The sequence below is a fragment of the Myxocyprinus asiaticus genome, chromosome 21 (assembly GCF_019703515.2).
Source record: "Myxocyprinus asiaticus isolate MX2 ecotype Aquarium Trade chromosome 21, UBuf_Myxa_2, whole genome shotgun sequence".
NCBI lineage: Eukaryota > Metazoa > Chordata > Actinopteri > Cypriniformes > Catostomidae > Myxocyprinus > Myxocyprinus asiaticus.
The window spans coordinates 35,389,845-35,412,693 of record NC_059364.1 but is presented as its reverse complement, the minus strand read 5'-3'; the positions used below and the strand labels follow the sequence as shown (position 1 = coordinate 35,412,693).

The following is a 22,849-nucleotide window of genomic DNA, read 5'->3' as shown; positions in this document are numbered from 1 at the left end:
AGAACATTATTATCTGTTCTTTTATTTTGTTTAACTGGTAACCATTTAGGAAGGAGACTGTGGAACTTTTGAACCGGAACAAAAAAATACTGTTTTTGCTCAGAACGAACTGAGATGAAAAACATTTCTTCTTTGGTCCCTGGACAGAACAAGAGACTCGATTCCCATCTAAAGTCGACTCCGATTCCATGGCTTGTGAGAGTCGAGGAATCGACTCTTTTGGAGTCGACTGCCCATCCCTACCATTCATTTTAATAGAAGTGGCCCGTCTCTGCTAATTCTAAAAGTCTGTTTATATTCATTTCACTTTTTTAGATTATAATAGATTTAAATATGTAATTTGTATTTTTTAAATGGATCTTCATAGTTTAATATTAAAAGCCTGGGTATGGGACAAGGCTAAAACAGTAATCTGTACATAAGAGGAATCTGAAAAGTACCAAAATAAGTGAAGGCATTGTAAAAAGTTCCCAAGTCAGTTTTAAGGGTGCACTCAGTAACTTTTGTCTTTGTGTCATCTTGGACTTACACTGACACCTAGTGGCTTGGATGCAGCATCATTTAAAATCAATAGTTTTCAGTTTCAGATGCCATTGTAGAAATGTATTCACAGTCAGCCATGATTACTTTAATCAATGAGTGAAAGTGTCCAATAACAAGATGTATGTTACTGAGATTAAGCGTGGCTGGTCATGTGATTCTAACATGGCAGCCCCCATGTACGGACCCTCTCCATGTAGAATAAAACAGGTTTTATAAGGTTACTGATATGACTGGAGTCTTCATTTTAATGTGAGTGCTCATGATTTCCTACATATATTGCAAAATTACAATTCATGTCTTTAGGAGTTAAACTTAATGAGGAAAAAAGTGTGAGTGCACATTTAATAAGACCTTCATACAAAAAAACAAAAAACAAAACTGAAATCTGTTTGTGTTAATAAAAATCAACCCGAGACATGAAAGTGCCCGAGGTTGAAGAACCACCCTCATATGCAACTTAAAAGAACAGTTCATCCAATCATTTACTCACACTTATGTACTTACAAACCCATATTATTTTCTTCTGTGAAATACAAAAGATGTTAGGCATAATTGACATACAGGAGGAAAACTCACAACAACACAGAATTAGGATATTTTACTATATATTTATTACACTGTAAAAAGTACATGAACTTTTATTCATATATATATATACAGATTATTTCCATTTAATTACCTGTTGACTACAGAATTAGTTCCTGATGTATCTAAGAATGCAGTACAAGTGCACATACAAAATAAAGTCTGTCCCATCCACTGCCACCGTAGGTTTGTGTTGGTGCCATCATTAATCTGCCATCTTTAACACAAAGCAGTGATGATCAACATTAAATTACAGTATCATTCTATAGTCAGTTTCTTGAGCCTTGCTACTGAAGCTTCCTAACACATTTATACTGAGAAACCACCATGAGTTACAGGTCAGATTCACTTCAAATGTATTTGTGGAAAGCTTGAGCTGGTCATGGGTGGTCTTGGCATATGCACGCTTAAGTGTGGGTCTGAGAACAATTAATTTAGTGAATTTTATAGCTCTCTTCTGGGATAAACTTCCCAGGTTCATGAAGCATTCATGACTTCATACAAAAGTAAAAGTGCTCACAGTTCCAGAGTTGAAATCACCATAAAAAGGAATATGATTAGAGGAATGTTTCAGATTTGATACAAGTTAGCTCAATTGACAGCATTGGTGGCATAATGTTGATTACCACTTAAAATTATTTTGACTCGTTCCTTGTTTATTTAAAATAAAAAAAAGCAAAAACCGCAGATATAGCGAGCCACTTACTTACAATGGAAGTGAATGGGCCAATCCATAAGTGTTAAAATACACTTAGTTACAATCACAAACTTATTTATGTATATCAAGTTGTATCCAATAATACAACTTCGCAGCCATGACGGCGTAGTGTCATTAAACCTTGTAAGCGATTTTCACACTAAAATCATTTTAACATGTATATTGTTTTTGCCTTGTGGCTATACTTTTGAAACAGTGTGTATTTTCATGTTTATGGACTGGCCCCATTTACTTCACTGTAACCTCGATTTTTGCTTTAAAAAAATAAATAAATAAAAAGCAGGGACAAGTCAAAATAGTTTTTGTGGTAATCAACATTATGCTACATATGCTGTCAATTGAGCTTTTACTGAACCAGGAACATTTCTTTAGTGGCAACCCCCCCACCCCCCACAAAAAAACATCTGATTTTGAAAGAACAGCAGTTGATCTGTTGTTCAGGTAATTTGTTGGATAAATTCTTGAAAAGCGTTTAAAGACCAGAATTGCCACAATGATACAGCATGAATGTGAGAAACAAAGTTCTCTCTATTTAAGACATTTTAGGATTAAAAATAAAAAATATCAAAAATAAGATAAAACCTGACATTCAGAATTCTGCTGGTTCATTTAGTAATTGAAAAAAAACAAAAACAAACTTGAAAACATCACTGACAAATGTGGAATATTTTAGAGGAGTGCAACGATTAATTGCAGGATCTCACTGAAATACGTAGATCTGATGTTGGATACAAGCACAATTTTATTGTTTTTAACAACGAGGGCCATTTTGTAGACTTAATTTCCAAATAATGAAGCATGTATGCAAGGTGGTTACTCCTCTGTTTTCTCTGTACTAATTTACAGCAAAACAAAACAATTAAAGTGTAAAAGCCAAAGAAACAATACGAACTGTTCAAAATAAATCAGGCTTTCTTCAACCTATTGTACAGGCTAATTTAGTTTGAGCTGTGATAAAAGCTTTAATAATAAAGTCCTTTTATGGTTTCATTATCTGGACCTGGTGCAATCCTGCCTTTGCCAATCAGCCATTCTCTGTGATCTCTGCCCAAGTAAACCTCATGAGTAAGAACTGAGTACTTAAAAATTTAAATCCACCCTGACAGGCACTGTTAGCCTACCAAAACCCTGGCTGAAATAAATCTACTCCCATAAATAATGAATCATCTTCCATATTTCAGTGGCACCTTCCTGGTTTAAATAAATATTGTTATCTATGTAACATGGATAACTGAAGGACATTCCAGTCTGGGTGTTGCGCTTTGATGTTTGAAATGAGGAGAGGCAATCATGCATGTCAATGTCCTCTTTCTCACGCTGTCTTATTTAAGTCCTTCTGTTACATTATTCAATAGCTATAGCGGAGGAGAGTGCAAGACAGAAGAACAGTAAAATAAGATGGTTCTCTTTCACTGTATTTCTCCTTCAAATGCGACGGCACTCTCACACCTGTTGTTTGTGGTTGGGTTATTCAGCGGAGGGGCGGGGAAGCAGAGGCACAGGTGAGGTAGCCTCTATGAGAGCGGGGTTCAGAATGATCGGCAGGGACATGGGGGGCACACCCACTTGCAGTGGCGAGGCAAGGGGCTGCAGTATGAGTGGAGACTGGCTGAGAGGGGGTGGAGACTCTGTAGGACTCTTCTTTGCTGGAGTGGGTATTGGAGATGTTGAGGGAGGAACTGGAGACGATCTATCTGTTTCTGTAAAGAGGAAATGAAGCAGAAAAAGACGTGTCATTCGAATACAAAAATGCAAGGGTATGTGAGTGGAGGAGAGTCTTTGCGCGTTATCTGCACACGTGCCTGGCATTGACTGTACTAAAGAGTACCTCAAAACAGTCAAAGTGTGCATGCGTTGAACGCATCCGTACAGGTAGTATACCTTGAAAGGTTAGAGCGCTTTGTGCACAAGACGTAATGGTGCAAGGAAAAGTATCCATAAAAATTTCTGATTTGATTTGATTCCAATTCACAAGCTCTTAATTTCATTCTGATTATTATACAATTTGATTAAATTGTGATTCATTTGAATTCTCTCTTAGCTAATGCTGTGAATTATATGGGAAACTTCTAACTTGGTACATTATAAAAATGTAAATTTAAAAAAATAACGGTCCCATTTTATATTAGGTGTCTTTAACTACTATGTAATAATTACATATACAATGTATTTATTGTGTAACTACATGTTGTTCTGCAAAATTCTAACAAGATTCACATTTGCTACTACTGAGGTTGAGGCGCGTAGGTTAGATTAGGGTTAGGGGTAAGGGTTAGGTTTAGGGTTAACAGTGTAACTACAGATGTAATTAAATGCAGGTACTTTAAATGTCAGTACAATTCAACAACACTTATGTACATAATAAGTACATTGTATCAAATGCTTAAGTACAAAGTAGATAAAGACACCAAATATAAAGTGGGTCCCAGTTAACAAAAGGGCCCACTGAACTATGCAGTTCAACTGACCCTTCACTAAGTTCCACCCTCCTTGGTTATGGTCGCTCTCTCTGAAAAGCTCTGCAGAACTTCCCATTGGAATGAATGGGAGATTGCCGTCAACAGAGTGATTTCTGGCAAAATATTCTCATAAACAGAATCGATAATATTCTTAAGTGGGCTGGAATGAAGAGTGATATTGTAAGGCATAATTATCTAAAAAAAATTTTTTTCAAGTAATTGATAAATTACACAGTAATTTGATTGAAAACTGTGGAGACCGTGAATCAGAATAGAACACTGCATGTATCCTCTCTGGGTACCTCATGTCACTATTACAAGTGACCTGGCAACATTGTGTTTTACATTTTTTTAAATCATTTTGATAAAATCCTGCTTAAAACTGATCGAACATACATTACTCCCATAGACTCTCATTGGAAAATAGCAAACGTGTGTCAGAGTGATGACATCCTGGTAACAGTTGCTAAAACAGGATTGGTCAGAAACGCTTTTAAGGCAGGGCTTAGCGAAGGGTCAATTGCTACAAACCGATCAACCACAACATTAAAACCACCTGCCTAATATTGTGTAGGTCCCCCTCGTGCTGCCAAAACAGCGCCAACCCGCATCTCAGAATAGCCTTCTGAGATTATATTTGTCTCACCACAATTGTACAGAGCGGTTATCTGAGTTAACGTAGACTTTGTCAGTTTGAACCAGTCTGGCCATTCTCTGCTGACCTCTCATCAACAAGACATTTCCTTCCACAGAACTGCCTCTCACTGGATGTTTTTTGTTTTTGGCACCATTCGGAGTAAATTCTAGAGACTGTTGTGCGTGAAAATCCCAGGAGATCAACAGTTACAGAAATACTCAAACCAGCCCGTCTGACACCAACAATCATGCCACAGTCCAAATCACTGAGATCACATTTTTCCCCATTTTGATGGTTGATGTGAACATTAACTGAAGCTCCTGACCCGTATCTGCCTGATTTTATGCACTGCAGCCACACGATTGGCTGATTAGATAATCGCATGTGTGACGAGGAGGAGGGCATGGCGGGGCCATGAGGATAGAAAGGAGAAAAGGGAAGAGCCGGGGATGCCAGAGAGTGGGAGAGAGAGACACACACGGCCGCTCTGTGTGTGTGTTTATATTGCTGTTTTCAGTTTGATGTTCTGTTTGATTGGAGTTTTGTTGTGTGTTGCTCAGGTTCCCTCATCCTCCTTTCCCAAACTGTTACAGCATGGGTGCCAGACAGGCTGCTTTTTTTTTCCCAACCAATTTGGAATGCCCAATTCCCAATGCGCTTTTAAGTCCTCATGGTCGCGCAGTGATTTGCCTCAATCCGGGTGGCGGAGGACGAATCCCAGTTGCCTCCACGTCTAAGACCGTTAACCCGCGCATCTTATCATGTGGCTTGTTGAGCGTGTTGCCACAGACACATAGCGCGTGTGGAGGCTTCACGCCATCCACCGCGGCATCCACGATCAACTCACCACGCGCCCTACTGAGAACGAACCACGTTATTGCGACCACGAGGAGGTTACCCCATGTGACTCTACCCTCCCTAGCAACTGGGCCAATTTTGGATGCTTAGGAGACCTGGCTGGAGTCACTCAGCACACCCTGGAATTCAAACTAGTGAACTCCAGGGGTGGTAGCCAGCGTCTTTTACCACTGTGCTACCCAGGCCCCCAGACGGGCTGGTTTGAGTATTTCTGTAACTGCTGATCTCCTGGGATTTTCACACACAACAGTCTCTAGAATTTACTCCAGGATGGGCAAGAAGGAGGTGGAAACCAGCTGAACACTAAAAGTTTTAATGAGAAACTCAACTTAAAACAAACATAAACAAACACAGACACATATGCAATGCGGCCACGTGCGTCTCTCTCTCTCTCTCGAACCGGTGTCTCCGGCTGCCCTTTATCTCGCTCTCCCGCCGATCAGCTGATTCAGCGCCGGCCGTGCTCCAACACGGCCCGGCCACGCCCTCCTCCTCGTCACACTGCACCACTCAAATACTCTGAAACAAGCCCAAAAAGTGATCTCACTGTGCACTAGACTATTAAATACCTAATAAAATAAGAAAGGTAGTAAGCCTCTTAGTTTGTATCCATTTGGGGTGGGCGGTATGACCAATCTTTTATCACGGTATTAGTAATTTTATATGGCAGAAACAGTATGTATAAAAATATAGTACATTTTTTGCTGGAAATTAAAGCCAAATGTTTTATATATTACATAACCATATCGTTATGCATACTTTTGGATAATCCAGTGAATTAATTGCATTACCAATGAAAGGTACTTCATCTCATTTGATTTTTTTCTTTTCTTTTAATTTAAACTTGATGGACATAAACCAAAAGATGATTATTCATAAATGATTTCAGTGCTTTGCATTATGTAACACTTGAGTTATAAATAAAAGTCTTGACATAGTAATACATTATAGCCACATAAAAATCCAAAATGAAAACCTGTGACCACACATCAGTTGAGTTTTATACTAATGTGATGAAAATTCTATCTTAATGTGCTTGTTTGTGATAGTTTGTGGAGTAGACTTTTTCTGCTTGGTGTCAGAATTTTAAAACCACACTATGGAATACAGCAGTATAAACAGTATAGTAAAATTCCAACTGGCTGACATTTCTAACACCACACCGTACGTACCACTCAGCCTTAGTATCCATTATAAGATTTACAATCTGTTTGCCATCACATTTCAATTTACAGTTACAGCATCATAACCGTATGTTTAAATAATGCTTACGATCACCGTTGGCACTAGGTGTGGGCATGTCCTGAGGTGATGCAGGTCTGCTGGAGATGTTTGGCTCTGCAGGGGCTGCTGGCACTGGTGAGGGGGCTGGCACAGGAGGAGAGGCTGGGGTAACAGCGATAGGGAGTGGGACAGGCTCCACAGGAACATTACAGATAGGTTCTGTGCAAAAATCAGAAAACCTCAATTACCCCAAGACTACACAAATTAATGTAATGTGGATTAAATAAATTAATTTCTTAAATCTGAGCATTTATTTGTTCAGTATGGGAAAGAATGTGTTTGTGTGAATTGTACCTGGCATGACAGATTGTTTGAAGAGCTCCTCTTTGAGACGGGGCAGGAAACAGTCAATTCTCTCCCAGGTGATTTCCCACAAGTCTGAGTAGCCTGTGCGAGAGTCTGCACAGTGAAAGATCCCTGCTGTGTCCATCACTAACAGCATGTTTTTCAGAGACTCAGGGATTGCCTCCAGCTGTTCACCAAAAACACAAACAATACCCGATTCATCTGCATTCGAAAGATGAAAACAAGCTTATTTTTTGTAGTAGTTGCAAATTGCAGTTAATAAAGCAACTTTTTTCAAACATAAGTCCCACGGGCCTGATACGCATGCCACAGAATCTCAGCATCACAGTTTTATAAGAAATTTTATTTTTGTCAAGCTGTGAGCTTAAGATCTGAATTCAACGTGGTGACATAAAAAGGGTGTGCACTGTGAAATAGAGGCAAAACACACTGCCATCTATCGTATTTTGTTTGCTGACTGACCTCAAAAACAAACAACGTAACTTGTGTAGTCCGATTCACAAACAAATGACTCTTATGAGCCGCTACTTTTAATGAATCTCTCCAAATGACTCATCAGCTCACAAGGTATTGGTTTGATCAGTCAGTGCGGATGAATTATTGTCTGATTCACTTACTGAAATCAAGTCTTTGTTCTTAGTCATGCCGAAATGAAACAAGTTTTGTATTCAAGGTTTGTGAACTTAAACCAGTCATTACACTTGTTCATTTGATAAAGTTTAAAGATGCACATATTCAGCTTAAAAGGAATACTGAATAAATGAAGAATTTTTCATTTTGGGGTGAACTATCCCTTTATATATATATACAGTGCATTCAGAAAGTATTCAGACCCCTTCATTTTTTTCACATTTTGTTATGTTACAGCCTTATGCTAAAATGCATTAAATTATTATTATTTTCACATCAATCTACACGCCATCCCTTATAACGACAAAGCAAAAACCAGATTTTTGATAACTTTGCAAATTTATTAAAAAGAAAAAACTGAAATATCACATTGACATAAGTATTCAGACCCTTTGCTATGACACTTGAAATTTAGCTCAGGTGCATCCCATTTCTCTGGATCATCTTTGAGATGTTTCTGCACTTTGATTGGAAGCCACCTGTGGCAAATTCAATTGACTGGACATTATTTGGAAAGGCACACACCTTTCTATATAAGGTCTCACAGCTGAAAATGCATATCAGAGCAAAAACCAAGCCATGAGGTCAAAAGGAACTGCCTGCAGAGCTCAGAGACAGGATTGTGTTGAGGCACAGATCTGAGGAAGGCTGCAAAAACACTTTGGCTGCATTGAAGATTCCCAAGAGCACATTGGCCTCTGTAATTCTTAAATGGAAGAAGTTTGGAACAACCAGGACTCCATCCTAGAGCTGGCCGCCCGGACAAACAGAGCAATCGGGGGAGAGGGGCCTTAGTAAGAGAGGTGACCAAGAACCCAATGGTCACTCTGATTGAGCTCCAGAGATCATGTATGGAGATGGGAGAAATTTGCAGTAGGACAACCATCACTGCAACACTCCACAGATCTGGGCTTTATGGCAGAGTGGCCAAACGGAAGTCTCTCCTCAGTACAAGACACATGAAAAAGCACCTTATGGACTCTCAGACTGTGAGAAACAAGATTATCTGGTCTGATGAAATGAAGATTGAACTGTTTGGCCTCAATTCCAAGTGTCATGTCAAGAGGAAACCAGGCATCGCTCATCACCTGCGCAGTATCATCCCAACGGTGAAGCATGGTGGTGGTAGCATCATGCTGTGGGGGTGTTTTTCAGCGGCAGGGACTGGGGGACTGGTCAGGGTTGAAGGAAAGCTGAACACAGCAAAATACAGAGATATCCTTAATGAAAACCTGGTCCACAGTGCTCAGGAACTCAGACTAGGCCGACAACGTAAGAGTGGTTTAGGGACAACTCTGTGAATGTCCTTGAGTGGCCCAGCCAGAACCTGGACTTGAACCCAATCAAACATCTCTGGAGAGACCTGAAAATGGCTGTCCACTGACGGTCTCCATCCAACCTGACAGAGCTTGAGAGGATCTGCAGAGATGAATGGCACAAAATCCACAAATCCAGGTGTGCAAAGCTTGTTGCATCATACCCAAAAAGACCTGAAGCTGTAATCGCTGCCAAAGGTGCTTCAACTAAGTACTGAGTTAAGGGTCTGAATACTTATGTCAATGCGATATTTCAGTTTTTCTTTTTAATAAATTTGCAAAGTTATCAAAAATCTGGTTTTTGCTTTGTCTTTATAGGTTATGGAGTGTTGATTGATGTGAAGAAAAAAAATGATAAAATAATTTAAAGCATTTTAGCATAAGACAAAATGTGAAAAAAATGAAGGGGTCTGAATACTTTCTGAATGCACTGTATATACACCGATCAGCCACAACATTACAACCACCTGCCTAATATCGTGTAGGTCCCCCTCGTGCCACTAAAACAGCGCCAACCCGCATCTCAGAACAGCATTCAGAATATTCGTTGACCTCTCTCATCACTGTTTTGTGTGAAAATCCCAGGAGATCAGCAGTTACAGAAATACTCAAACCAGCCCGTCTGGCACCAACAATCATCCATGTGATTATCTTATCAGCCAATCGTGTGGCAGCAGAGCAGTGTGTAAAATCATGCAGATATGGGTCAGGAGCTTCAGTTAATGTTCACATCAACCATCAGAATGGGGAAAAAAATCTGATCTCAGTGATTTGGAGTGTGGCATGATTGTTGGTGCCAGATGGGCTGGTTTGAACATTTCTATAACTGCTCACTTTTTTGCTCATATTCAGCAAAGATGTGTTGACATGTTGCACAAAGTTTGTGCCACTGGTTCTTGCATGTGTCGTAACTAAACTGAACTGGTGCACACCAGTTAAAATATGTGGAATGGAAAATGATATTTGAGAGCAGTAGTGGAGGGAACATTTTCAGTGAATGACAACTTACATTTTAGCCTGTTCCTGACACAAAGCTATTGTATTGCTTCAGGAGACTTGAAATATAGCACACAAGTCATATTAACTAATTTTATTGTTCTCTTATGGTGTCTTATATGCTTTATGGAGCTTGAAAGCCAAAGTCACTACAAACTGTCCTTTTATGTAAAAAATCTTCAGCTGCGTGAAGATTGTTAAAATATTCTCCTATTGTAATATAAAAGCATACAGGTTTGGAACGACATGAGTAAATAATTACAAAATTTTAATTTTTGGGCAAATTACTATAAATCTTGAAATATCAACATCAGTCATTAACTCTGGACAGACATTTGAGAGGTTCTCACCAGCAGGTCGCTGGAGCCAGCATGCATGTACTTATCCATGAAGTCTAGAATGGTGAGCCAGAGAGCAGCAAACGTGGGCAGAGAGAGCAATGGAGAGAGATGCTGCAGGAACACCTGCGGAGGACATTTATACACACAACACATTCATCAAACATAAGTTCAAGAAATGACAAACAGCATATTAAAATAATGACTTTGCTATTAATTAATGTGTAAGCAACTAGGTAATGAGAGAAGAAGCCAAACCTTAGAAAGCAGTGTGCAGGCCCTCATCCTGGTCTCCTCCATGCCGCCCACATCAGCTGGACTGATGCTGTCTAACAGCTTAGTCAGCAGAGGAAACAGGACCTGAGAAAACAGAGACAGAGACACCATCACCATTACTTCTCAGCTCTATTCATTAAGGCTCTAGAATGCATGTTTTAACTAAAAAAACTTTAACTAGCCTTTAACTAGTTTACCTTGTTGAAGCAGGACTCCCACTCTACCGCATCCAGAGTTTGTAGATCATGTACAAGTAGTGCCCTCTGTAGGTAGGTGAGAGCTTGCATGCGGACTTGTCTCCGAGCATCACAGCACAACCAAGCCATACCTACATGACAAAAACACACATTAAACAGAGTTTCTGATCATCCAGCTCCCTCTAAATATGTTAAAGGGGTCATATCACACATTGTTTATTATGTTTTTCTTCACTAAAATGATCAGAGACATGCATCCATAAGTGTTTAATTGACAATATGATTTAAATGCCTTTTATCTGACCTTGAAGCAGAGGACACCAGCAGCTGGACCACAATGTTTGAGAGTCAGCCTCGATCTTTCTGCCACCACACTCTAGATGGCGCTGTTCCTCTGCCCAAGAGCTGTAGATGCCGGCTGCTCGTGTGTGCAGTGTATGCATCAGGTCTAACAACTACATGGACAGACAGGATGTTTTAATAATCACTAGACATTCAGGACATATCAGTTTAATGGTATATTAAATTAATATTTACTTTTCTAACAGACTCAGTTTCACTGTATTCATGGGCACAATAGAAACCACTGTTACGCAACCACTATTGAGACATAACATGTAAACAGGTGGAGTGAACACAACAAAAGACAAAAAAACTCTCACGCTACTCATTAGTACAGAAGCCCTTAACTGCATAATGAAAAAAAGAATTTCACCTTGCGGTTCAGGGCTTCCATACATTTGATATGATGTTCAGATGACATTATATAGTTTTTATGTGCACTATACAGGTTATAAAGACAGAGAAAGCATGATCCACTGGGAGAAACTTGAAAATGTTTTGATCATATTTCACTGCAAAAAAAAAAAAAAAGCAATTATATTTTGCATTAAGAAAATGAAGCCTATTTCTGAAACCATTAAATTTTGTTTATTTTTTTTTGCATCGAGACACTATTTTCATGACAATTTAAGCATATTTGTTTAGGGTCATACAAAAAAATAAAAATAAAAAAAAAATCTCTGCAATTCAGTAACAAAAATCAATGCTCTCCAGACAAAATTATTGTTTTTTTTTTTTATTATTATTATTATTTAAACCAGCATAAATTAAATTCAGTACAATAAATATACCTAATGCATCCTTACAATTACACTTTCAAATTTCATAATTTATTTTATTATTACAGTATTTTATTATTATTATTACAGTATGCTACTGCGAATTAGGTGGAGGGGGAAAAATGTGCATAATTATCACGAAAATACTGTCACAATGCAAAACATTTTTTTCATGTGTGTAAAAATAGGCTTCACTTTCTTTATACAAAATACAAAATACTTAATTTTTAAATATCATATTTTATATTGTATATGGTAAATGTACTTTAAACACAAGTTTGTTACTTTCTAAGGAGAAGGATGAAATACTCTTCTCTGTGAGAGTTTAAAGTGAAAATGGTCAGGTCAAACAGTGATGACATAATCAGTGAAGATAGCAGATGATTCATTGGCTTATTTTGCCAGAAGATTCTTGTATGATTGACAAAATCAAAAATAAGCAATGCTTTAGTCTGATTTTACAATCATAGAGATATCAAAAGTACCTGTACTATAGTACTGAGTCGATAAAAAAACGTTCTACCTTATCGGTAGTACCAACTGAATTCGGTACTGTACCCAAGTGTTATCACGTTTATTTTCAATTACTGAATCTTTACTTGGATACGTGATATTGCTGTTAGATACCTGAAAAACTTTGGGCACTTCAGGTACTATTGTTCCTGTTTCTACTATTGCTATTTTTTCTGTTGCAATTTGTTTCTTTGTACTTTAATATTTCTGACTGTTTACTATTATTTACTTGAAAGACTGAAGCTATGTTAACTGAGAAATACTTAAAGTCTACATTACATTTAACTTCTATTATTAATCTTTTTAAATAAAGGAGTTTTTTTTGTGTGTGTGTGTGTGTGTGTGATATCGAAACTGGAAAAACCTTTCGCCTTTGAAATTCTGATTTAGTGTGAACCCTAAATCATATAGCTCAGAAATGGAATAAATCTCAAAGCATAGCACAAATATTTGTTTTACTCTTACAGAGTTTCAAATGTGAAACAATCACTTGGAGGGAAAAAAAAAACTTAAAAAATCAGCATGCCCATCCCCCAGCAAGCAGATCAGCAAACATGATGATGGACAGATAGAGAGGTATTAGGGAAAGGGCTGTTGTACTTACGTCCAGACTAACCTGAAAAGACACCGTGTGGTAACTGGCCGGCACGCCCTCATCTTCCTCATCGTCACTATGGGAACGGGCGGGCCGCTGACTGGACGCTTTGGTTCGCCGTGATGCGCTTTCCTTCTCTCGTGGCTTCTTTCGGAGCCGGCTGGATTTGGAGTCATATTTGTGACTCTTTTTCTTCTCGTGGGTGCGGTATCCTGCAGAGGGCGTGAAAACAATCACCACAGTGTCTAAAAAGGGAAATCAAATAAAGCTTATGCCGCTCCATTCCCGTGTCTGTCAAGCACAGTAAAAGCCAGCAATGCTCGATAATTTCTGCAAACAATGCTACGAGAGTGAATCACAGGTGCCGATTTTTTTCCGAACTCATCTTCACACCCTTTCATTTACTCTGTTGGAAGAACCTGTCTCTGATGAGACGCATCTCGGCCAATTTCGGGATGGCATCCAAAAATATTGTGTTCTGTTTCCTGTGAATGGAGACTAAAGCAAATATCTGCTGTCTCCTTCAGACATTAAAAACTCTGAGCTTTGATCAGTTGCCCACAAAGTGAGCATGTAAGCCCCTGTTGACAGCACATATCTACTCAAGTAAACAGAGGCCTTTAACTCATGAAAAGGCCCTGCTAAATGGGGAAGAAGAGCAATAATGTGCTGAAAGAGTCTCGACTAAGCCTACTGTAGATAACCGACCACCCCGGATAGATGGACGTGGCACACTCAGTTGAACTGCCCCTGGGGGTAAATAACTCACCAGTGGAGCACAACTCATGATACAGCGCTAAAGAGATTGCAGGCACTGACACATCCAAATACAGAGCAATGGAAGGCAGGCAGACAAACTAATCCCACAAGGAGTCAAGCTTCTTAAACTTTTGAAGGTTTGTTTGGAATGAAACAAAATGAAATGTAACTTTTAATCATTGTGTTGTATCATGATAACGTTGAATATTTCATAAGAGCAGCAGCATGTAAACTGAAGCATTAGCAAGTTGATCCTGATAAGTGGAGGGCAAATAGACAAAATAACTGGCCATAATAAAATGTAAGTTTCACAATATTATAGAACATCTTGTTTATAGTACTGTTATATAAAAGCAATTCCACTCTCACAATCATGCACAGCTGCAATGAGATATAGTTGAATTGTTTTATACCTCCATTAAGGCTAGCCTCCACAAACACTCGTATGGCTTTAACACAAAGCTCAAAGTTTTCTGGAGTGACGTGGGCGGCATCGCGTACGATGAAGGAAAGCGAATCCACACACTTGATGAGGGACTTGGTGTCATGCAGCCCCATGTCCTGCCCCACAGTCAGACTGTACTGGTTAATGAGAGGATGGGTCAGGGGCTTTGAAGCTGGTGCCACTGCTGCCTTAGTAACATCAAGGTCATCTTTACCCACCTGTCAAAAAACAATAAGCAGTTATTTAGCAGACGCTTCTATCCAAAACAATGCACTGTATACTCATAGCAGGGACAATACCTGGAGCAACAATGTTTATTCCAGTGGAAATCCTTGCCCCATAGTATTCCATTGTAAATACATTACTCTGAACAATTTTTGATTGCTTTTACAAACCAAGCGATGAGTTGAAATTAACTTATGGTAAATAAATAGCATGCCACAGATGAGCTTAACTTGTAATGAACCCAAAACATTCATTAACCACTGGGTCTCCCTCAACAAAACATGCTTGCTCAAAGAGATATTACAGACAAATATCTGTACCTCGTTCGGTCTTTGATGACTAGTAAAGCAGAACAGAGTATGACGTGGTAAATTGAAAGATTTTGGAGGAAAAAAGCTTCCTGTTTGAGGATCAAAGGCTAAGTGTTTTGTAATCACTCACCACTAGCCAGCCCACATCGACATCAGTAGCTGAACGGGGCATTCTAGATTTCCCATGCTCTGTATAAACCTCAGAGTCGGACGTGTAGCCCCGGTTAAGACTAACTTCACTCTGATGATATGAACTCAGTTCACTATCTGACTGAGCACCTGAAACAAAAGGATAAGCCACTGTATGAAAACGCATCTGGAAACTGGCTTCACATCATAGTCGACTATTACAGATACTATGGTTGGAAAAACGTGAGAATGAATGAATCACCTGTGTCATTGTCAGGGTTGGTATTGGCAACCTGCAGGGCAGCTGGAGGCTTGACCCCGGCCCCAATGCACTCCAGAAGGGAAAAGAGCGTGTACCAGTCATCAGTACAGTGAATGTTGGCAGCGTTGGTTTTAAGCAGCTCGTGCAAGCCGAAGGCCACCTCTCTGCTGACTCTGGACAGAACGTGAGGTTTCATCATCAACAACAAACGAAGAGAGAGGAGAACCTGTGCAGACAGAGGGAGAAAATGCAATAAGGGTTTAATGGAATGCAGCTGTGATGGATCTCTTGTGTGCATCTGTTTGTGTGCTTATATGTTTGTGGTTGCTGGGCTGGTTGGTTAATTGGGAATAAAGGTGAGTAGGTGTCTCAGTGCATAAAATCAGTCTCATTGGGTCTCATTTCTCTCTGGGCGCCATTCAGCATCACTCCTTTCTGCTAATCTGGTTTCATTGCTTGAATAATATTTCTATTCACAAGAGCTTGTGTTGTCTTTGCTACAAATTGATTAGTGATGAGTACTAACTGCAGCCTGTGACAGCCATACATCACTTCAGTCTACTACGTTGGACTTCACAGAGAATGAACCGCTGCCAACGGCAACCATTAAAAATGTGATACTTCACTGGCGACTGCCTGAACCTGACTTATATTACATATAGATAACTACTATTGGCATTATATTCATGCTGTTTAGCCAGAGGTAAACTGGCTCCCCCAGCTGAGCCTGGTTTCCCCAAGGTTATTTTTCTCCATAAACTAACATCTTATTGAGTCTTGTGTTCCTTGCCACAGTTGGCTCTGGCTTGCTCACCGGGGGCTTAAAGATAAATATTTTTGTAATAATCTACAATATCGACATTCATTTAAACTGCACAATGATGACTTTAGATATTACAGCTTATTTTATGTAAAGCTGCTTTGAAACTATGTGTGTTCTGAAAAGCGCTATACAAATAAAAATAACTTGACTTCATTCGGAAGCGCGGCGCTATTCACAACAGAATACACCGATACTTCCTTACTTTGGTCTAGCAGTAATCGTCGTCTTTGTCTGAGTCATCGCTCCAAATTGATATACAGTTGAAGTCAGAAGTTTACATACACTTAGGCTGAAGTCATTAAAACTCATTTTTTAACCACTCCACAGATTTAATATTAGCAAACTACAGTTTTGGCAAGTCGTTTAGGACATCTACTTTGTGCATGACAAGTCATTTTTCCAACAATTGTTTACAGACAGACTGTTTCACTTTTAATTGACTACATCACAATTCCAGTGGGTTATAAGTTTTCATACACTAAGTTAACTGTGCCTTTAAGCAGCTTAGAAAATTCCAGAAAATGATGTCAAATATTTAGACAATTAGTTTCTGATAGGTGTACTGAATTGGAGGTCTACCTGTGGATGTATTTTAAGGCCTACCTTCAAACTCAGTGCCTCTTTGCTTGACATCATGGGAAAATCAAAAGAAATCAGCCAAGACCTCAGAAAAAAAAATTATGGACCTCACAAGTCTGGTTCATCCTTGGGAGCAATTTCCAAATGCCTAAAGGTACCACTTTCATCTGTACAAACAATAGTACGCAAGTATAAAAACCATGGGACCACGCAACCATTATACCACTCAGGAAGGAGACACATTCTGTCTCCTAGAGATGAACGTAGTTTGGTGCAAAAAGTGCAAATCAAACCCAGAACAACAGCAAAGGATCTTGTGAAGATGCTGGAGGAATCAGGTAGACAGTTATCTATATCCACAGTAAAACCAGTCCTATATCGACATAACCTGAAAGGCTGCTCAGCACGGAAGAATCCACTGCTCCAAAACCGCCATAAAAAAGCCAGACTACAGTTTGCAAGTGCACATGGGGACAAAGATCTTACTTTTTGGAGAAATGTCCTCTGGTCTAATGAAACAAAAATTGAACTGTTAGGCCATAATGACCATGTTTGGAGGAAAAAGGGTGAGGCTTGCAAGCTGAAGAACACCATCCCAAGGACAACAAAGTCAAGATATTCGAGTGGCCATCACAAAGCCCTGACCTCAATCTGACTGAAAATTTGTAGGCAGAACTGAAGTAGTGTGTGCGAGCAAGGAGGTCTACAAACCTGTCTCAGTTACACCAGTTGTGTCTGGAGGAATGGGCCAAAATTCCAGCACCTTATTGTGAGAAGCTTGTGGAAGGCTACCCAAAACGTTTGACCCAAGTTAAACAATTTAAAGGCAATGCTAACAAATACCAAAGAAGTGTATGTCAACTTCTGATCCACTGGGAATGTGATGAAAGAAATAAAAGCTGAAATAATTCTCTCTACTATTATTCTGACATTTCACATTCTTAAAATAAAGTAGTGATCCTAATTGACCTCAGACAGGGAATGTTTTCTATGATTAAATGTCAGGAATTGTGAAAAACTGAGTTTAAATGAATTTGGCTAAGGTGTATGTAAACTTCTGACTTCAACTGTAGATCTTTCCAGATGTAGCAAAAACAATGCAAGTTCTTGTGTGAACACATGAACTCGCAAGGTTTTAGTTTGAGTCGTTGTAACTGACCTTCTCTCATGCACACACAAATGAGTTGCATGGACTACTAATGACACTTCTAAAACATTGATAAACTTTAAAGTGTGTATGTTAAGTTTTTTAACGCCATGCCATCTTCTAGGGCTATTTGTTTACATGACAAAATCCAGGTTAAACTACATACTACAGTTCAAAGTTAAGATTTACCATGATTTACCAGGAAAATTATAATTTTCTTCAGCAAATATTATTTAAATTGATCACAGTACATTAAAGTCATTTATAATATTCCAAATGACTATTTCTATTTAATAAATGCTGTATTCTTCAAGCTTTGCAGGAATGACACAGGAATTTTGGCAGTCAGTTTATTAAAATATTCAGATTAATTTTTATCCCATGAAGCACTTCCCAAAGATGTAATTGGTTTGTAGGAAATCTTCACAGACCTTATGATGAGACTCTTCTAACAGCAGCTCAACACCTCAAACTTGTTTAGACTCAGACACCTCAGACTCATCCATCCATAATACTCAATTCTAATAATTTAAGATCCGATCTTTAAGTTCTTTTTTCCCATTCTACCCTTTCCTTATTTGCCAGTGTCAGATGTTGCTTTTTCTTTGAAGCTCTGTCTAAAAGGTCAGCATCCCAGAGTCTGCTCTTTACAGTCACAGATGAAACTGGCATTTGGCATGTACTAGTCATCGAAGCTGCAAGTTTAGGACCTCTGAGTGGATTGTTTCTCAAACTATAGACTCTGATGTACTTGACCTCTTGTTTTTGTGCTTCTGGGCCATCTACTTCTGTCTATGTCCTGGTTAGATCCAGTTTTCTTTTTTCTTTCACATCAGTAGTGCATAGAACAGCCTTTATCTCTTAAAAGAACAATAGACTGATCATTTTTAGAGTAATTTATTTCTTTTCGGCCATTTTTCAAACCAAAATTGAATTTGGAAGTGCAAAGTGACTTGCAGGAAATGCAAAAGAACTTAAAACTTCAGCAAATGAAAATGACACTGTATTGCAATGTTCAGATGCCATTACATAGCACAATCTTTTTTTAACTTCAAATAACAAAAACAAAAAACAAACAAACAAAACGTTTCTTGAGTACCAAATTAGCACATAGGAATGATTTCTCAAAGATTAGGTGACACAGCATTTTCTAAGTAGACTGGAGTAATGTATGCTGAAAATGGGACTTTGTCATCATGGGCAAAGTTAAAATTAACTTATTAATATAAAACAGCTATTTTTAACAGTAATAATAATTTGCAACATTGCTAATGAGGGCTGCAAACTCATGAGAGGTGAAAAAGGTAAGAAAGTCATCGCAGATGTTCCAGATGTAAAATTCCAGTTGACTTGATTGTTGTATTTAAAGCTTTTGGTTGTATTTAAAGCTTTCTTCAAGTGTTTAAGCTTAAAGTAACCCTTTCAACAAAAAAAAAAAAAAAATTAAGTAAAATGTATAAAATTCTACCCAACATTTTGGGCAAATTAGCTTCAGAAAAGGTGACTTTAGCTGAAAGGTGAGTAGTCTGCATCCCTATGTTTTTGGCAGTATTTTTTATCAATTTAATGCATCCTTGATGAACACAAGCATCAGTTTGTAGTGATTCCAAACTTTTGAAAGGTAGTGAAATAATAGATTAAACAACTTAAAAACCTATAGAATATTGTTAATAAAAACTCTAAAACTGATTCTGGACTGACTGTGTTAAAAACCTTTTCAAGGGTGTCAGCAGAATAAAACATTTTTCTCAGAGGACTAGAAATATCTCTGTCCAATAAAATCTGTTTCATCAACAGTGAACTGTCATGAGGCACATATGGGGGATCTTCATCTGGTAGTTAAAATGTATGTGTGTACTTAAGTCTTGAGTGAAAATGAATTGGTCCCAATGGTTAATAAAATGGAATATAAATCTTTTCCCAAAAGCAGGACTGATTTTGTGTAATTTATGTGTTTGTTTTAAAGTAACTGTATGGAAATCAGCAACCGGGAAATTCTTCAAAATTCCTCCGTTTTTTGTTCAGTTCAGTTAGTAACGTTGCAAATTTAAGTTTGCTACTCCCCAACTACAGCAATTAATAAAATACCAATAGCTTGCAATTTCTACTTGTCCTTTTTTTCTATTTTTTTGTTATAGCCTTTTAAGTGGGTTGTAACACAGCCAACACAACAACAGGAAGTGGGAATTTGTGTGTCCATGTTTGTACCTGTGAGCCAATGTCCTCTCTGCGCAGTAAACGTATAGCAAGTCTGAGCAATCCTACCACGGCTCTCTCCACCAGGAAGCAGCTCTCAGTAGCATGCACACATAACTGATACAGGTGATCCCGTACTGTTTGCCATACACATGATACTCTGTCCCTGCAAACACACAGTCATCTGTCTTTAAAACCTAAAAGACACCACATCCTGATCTTACTCCGTTATAATGGCAATGCAAAGTTTTTACACAGTGCTATAGGGGCCTGTTGACAAGGCATGCATGCAGTACCTGTTTTCAAGAATAATACGTAGCAGCATCTCCAGACAAAAAGCAGCATCTTCTTCATCATACATTGTTTCCTCATCAGGGGTCACCGAGATGAGAGCCTAGAAATTTTAAATGTTACATAATCAAATCTCCAAGACACATATCAAAAGAAAATTATTTCTTTACTATATACACTCAGGCTCTGTTCCAAAACCTAGTGAGCTGGCGTCAGAGACATGCTTTGTGAAAAGCAGACCTCACCTTCATGAGCTCCTGTAAAGACTCCAGCTGCAGAAACTTGCTTTCTGTGATCAGCTTCTCTGGGTCACATTGCTGACAGTAAGGAAGGAGAAATGTGGGAAAATTGCCTTTGAACAGTCTTTTGTTCACATGGGATGATTCGCACTGACTTTCCACCTAAATACCTTTTGTAAGTGAAATGTGTGAGGTGTACCTTAATGCAGAGCTGGGCCGCTTGTTTGGCCTCCTGGTTCTCAGTGGAGGGGCCTCTGTGCCCAGACTGCTCACTCAATGTTAACCAGTTCATTAAACTCAACATTGTTGACTCCCCCCTGAGAGAAACACACAGACAGGAAGGAATCACAATCAATTAAAGTCATTCACAAAAAGGCTTGAGTGATATATCATAATAACAGTGAATATCAAAATTATTTTAATGTGCTTTTTATTTGGCCATTGTGTTTCCTAAAAAGCATATCATTACTGAGTGGTTCGGGTTGTAGTCCTAAAACCCGCATTTTCGGGCCATGGGTTTTAATAACGGCAGTTTTGAATTCATGAGTAAAATAATGTCTGTGGTTAAAATGACTTGAATAGACTGTAATACATTTTGAAAGCAACAATATATAAAGGATAATATAAGTGTTAAATACTTGTATTGTTTTACTTGTGCATGTAATTGAAAATGATTTAATACCTTTTAAATTTGTATGTATTTTTGTGTGTTTTTAGATACTGTATATCACCCAGCATCCCAGTCCCACGTCCAAATATACAAGTTTGTGCCTTTAACAAAGATTGAGGGAATTAAAGGTACCTGTTTGACGGTGTCTCTTGACGCTGTAAAGAAATCTTCTCATTCGGGTCCAAAAAGTCCTCAACCTTAAAACCAGAATGACGTATTATTTTTTGGCATATCAAAGCAGATCACTCATGCAAACTCTTCCTGTAAGGCAGTAGGTGGCAGTATTGCATGATATAAATAGGACAACTTAACCTTCTATAAGAGCATTGTCAGAACACTGTCACTGTGCCTTCAATATGCATTTGCTTTCTCTTACACAAGAAGTGTTTGTAAGGAGATTTCAAGTTTTCATTCTCACCTCAACCATGGATGGGGGTAAAAGCTCAGCTCTGAACAGCTGCAACATGGAGTCCATAATGTTCTTCCATCCCTCTCGCAAGATGTCGCCGTGACGATGGGCCAGGCTGAAAACAGTGTCGGCAGCGGCTTGAGCCTTCCTGTTACTGCCAAATACGGTGGGCAGGTTCTCTACAGACTAAACATAAACACAGAGCCCACTCAGTTCTAAGTTAGTTCACCAAAAAATGAAAACTTTTACTCAGCCTTGTGTCGTTCCAAACCCATAAGACTTCCTTCTGTGGAACATAAGAGAAGTTTTGTAGAATGTAGAAAGTCATATGGTATGGAATGACATGAGGGTGTAAATGAAGAAATTGTTGGGTGAATTGTCCCTTTAAGTTACTGTAGTGAACTAAACACATCTTTTAAGGGTGGCTCAGATCTTACCTCAGAGCTGAGTGTAGTAAACTTGCAGAGTGAAATGATCAAGTTGTCAAAAACATCACTGAAGCCATAGTGTGCAGAGATCTTGGCACATTTACTGAAATAAAACAGGGGGGGGAAAAAATGTTTTTTGTGTAAACATTTGTGTACATAAATACTGTAGCGAACTGAACCTGAACTCTGAAGCACTTTAAGGACTAATGATTCAAGGGCTGTCTGAAACCTGAAAAATAATTTCATTTTTTCAACGAATTATTCCATTTCTACCAATAAAAGAAGCATTGTAGTTATTAAATATTTGGTTTGTTATCTCTAAAGCCCAACTGAATTTATTTTAGATTATTAGATATGACATTACGGTGCCTTGGATGGCATCTAAAACCAGTTTCCTTGGGAGGTACCTACATACAAAGATGCTGTCTGTTAAGTTATTTACTGACTGGAAGGCGTGGCAGCTAACTTCAGTTTTGGACACAGCCAAAGTTGTTTCTTAAAGGGGTCATGAAATGCTCTTTTTTAATCATTTTATCTTCCCTGAGGTCTACTGATAATGTTAGT

At 38.6% G+C, this 22,849-nt stretch overlaps 1 protein-coding gene across 5 annotated transcripts in view; it reads right to left on the bottom strand.

The window, feature by feature from the left end:
- Positions 1-1,131: 1,131 nt before the first annotated feature.
- LOC127411844 (Golgi-specific brefeldin A-resistance guanine nucleotide exchange factor 1-like) overlaps positions 1,132-22,849 on the bottom strand; it is a 130,010-nt gene continuing 108,292 nt past the window's right edge. For 2 of the 5 annotated variants that reach the window (XM_051647667.1, XM_051647668.1), the window contains exons 23-40: positions 22,295-22,388; positions 21,867-22,043; positions 21,581-21,645; positions 20,978-21,095; positions 20,785-20,856; positions 20,545-20,642; positions 20,261-20,414; positions 15,504-15,729; positions 15,243-15,391; positions 14,545-14,794; positions 13,382-13,584; positions 11,448-11,598; positions 11,144-11,274; positions 10,929-11,030; positions 10,683-10,796; positions 7,379-7,556; positions 7,073-7,243; positions 1,132-3,546 (exon numbers count right to left, since the gene is read on the bottom strand). In XM_051647667.1, the coding sequence (XP_051503627.1) occupies positions 3,314-3,546; positions 7,073-7,243; positions 7,379-7,556; positions 10,683-10,796; positions 10,929-11,030; positions 11,144-11,274; positions 11,448-11,598; positions 13,382-13,584; positions 14,545-14,794; positions 15,243-15,391; positions 15,504-15,729; positions 20,261-20,414; positions 20,545-20,642; positions 20,785-20,856; positions 20,978-21,095; positions 21,581-21,645; positions 21,867-22,043; positions 22,295-22,388 (2,686 nt within the window). In that variant the 3' untranslated portion in view covers positions 1,132-3,313. Of the gene's footprint in view, positions 6,320-7,072; positions 7,244-7,378; positions 7,557-10,682; positions 10,797-10,928; positions 11,031-11,143; positions 11,275-11,447; positions 11,599-13,381; positions 13,585-14,544; positions 14,795-15,242; positions 15,392-15,503; positions 15,730-20,260; positions 20,415-20,544; positions 20,643-20,784; positions 20,857-20,977; positions 21,096-21,580; positions 21,646-21,866; positions 22,044-22,294; positions 22,389-22,849 lie in introns of all 5 variants that reach the window. The other 3 variants (XM_051647669.1, XM_051647670.1, XM_051647671.1) reach the window with 3 other exon arrangements.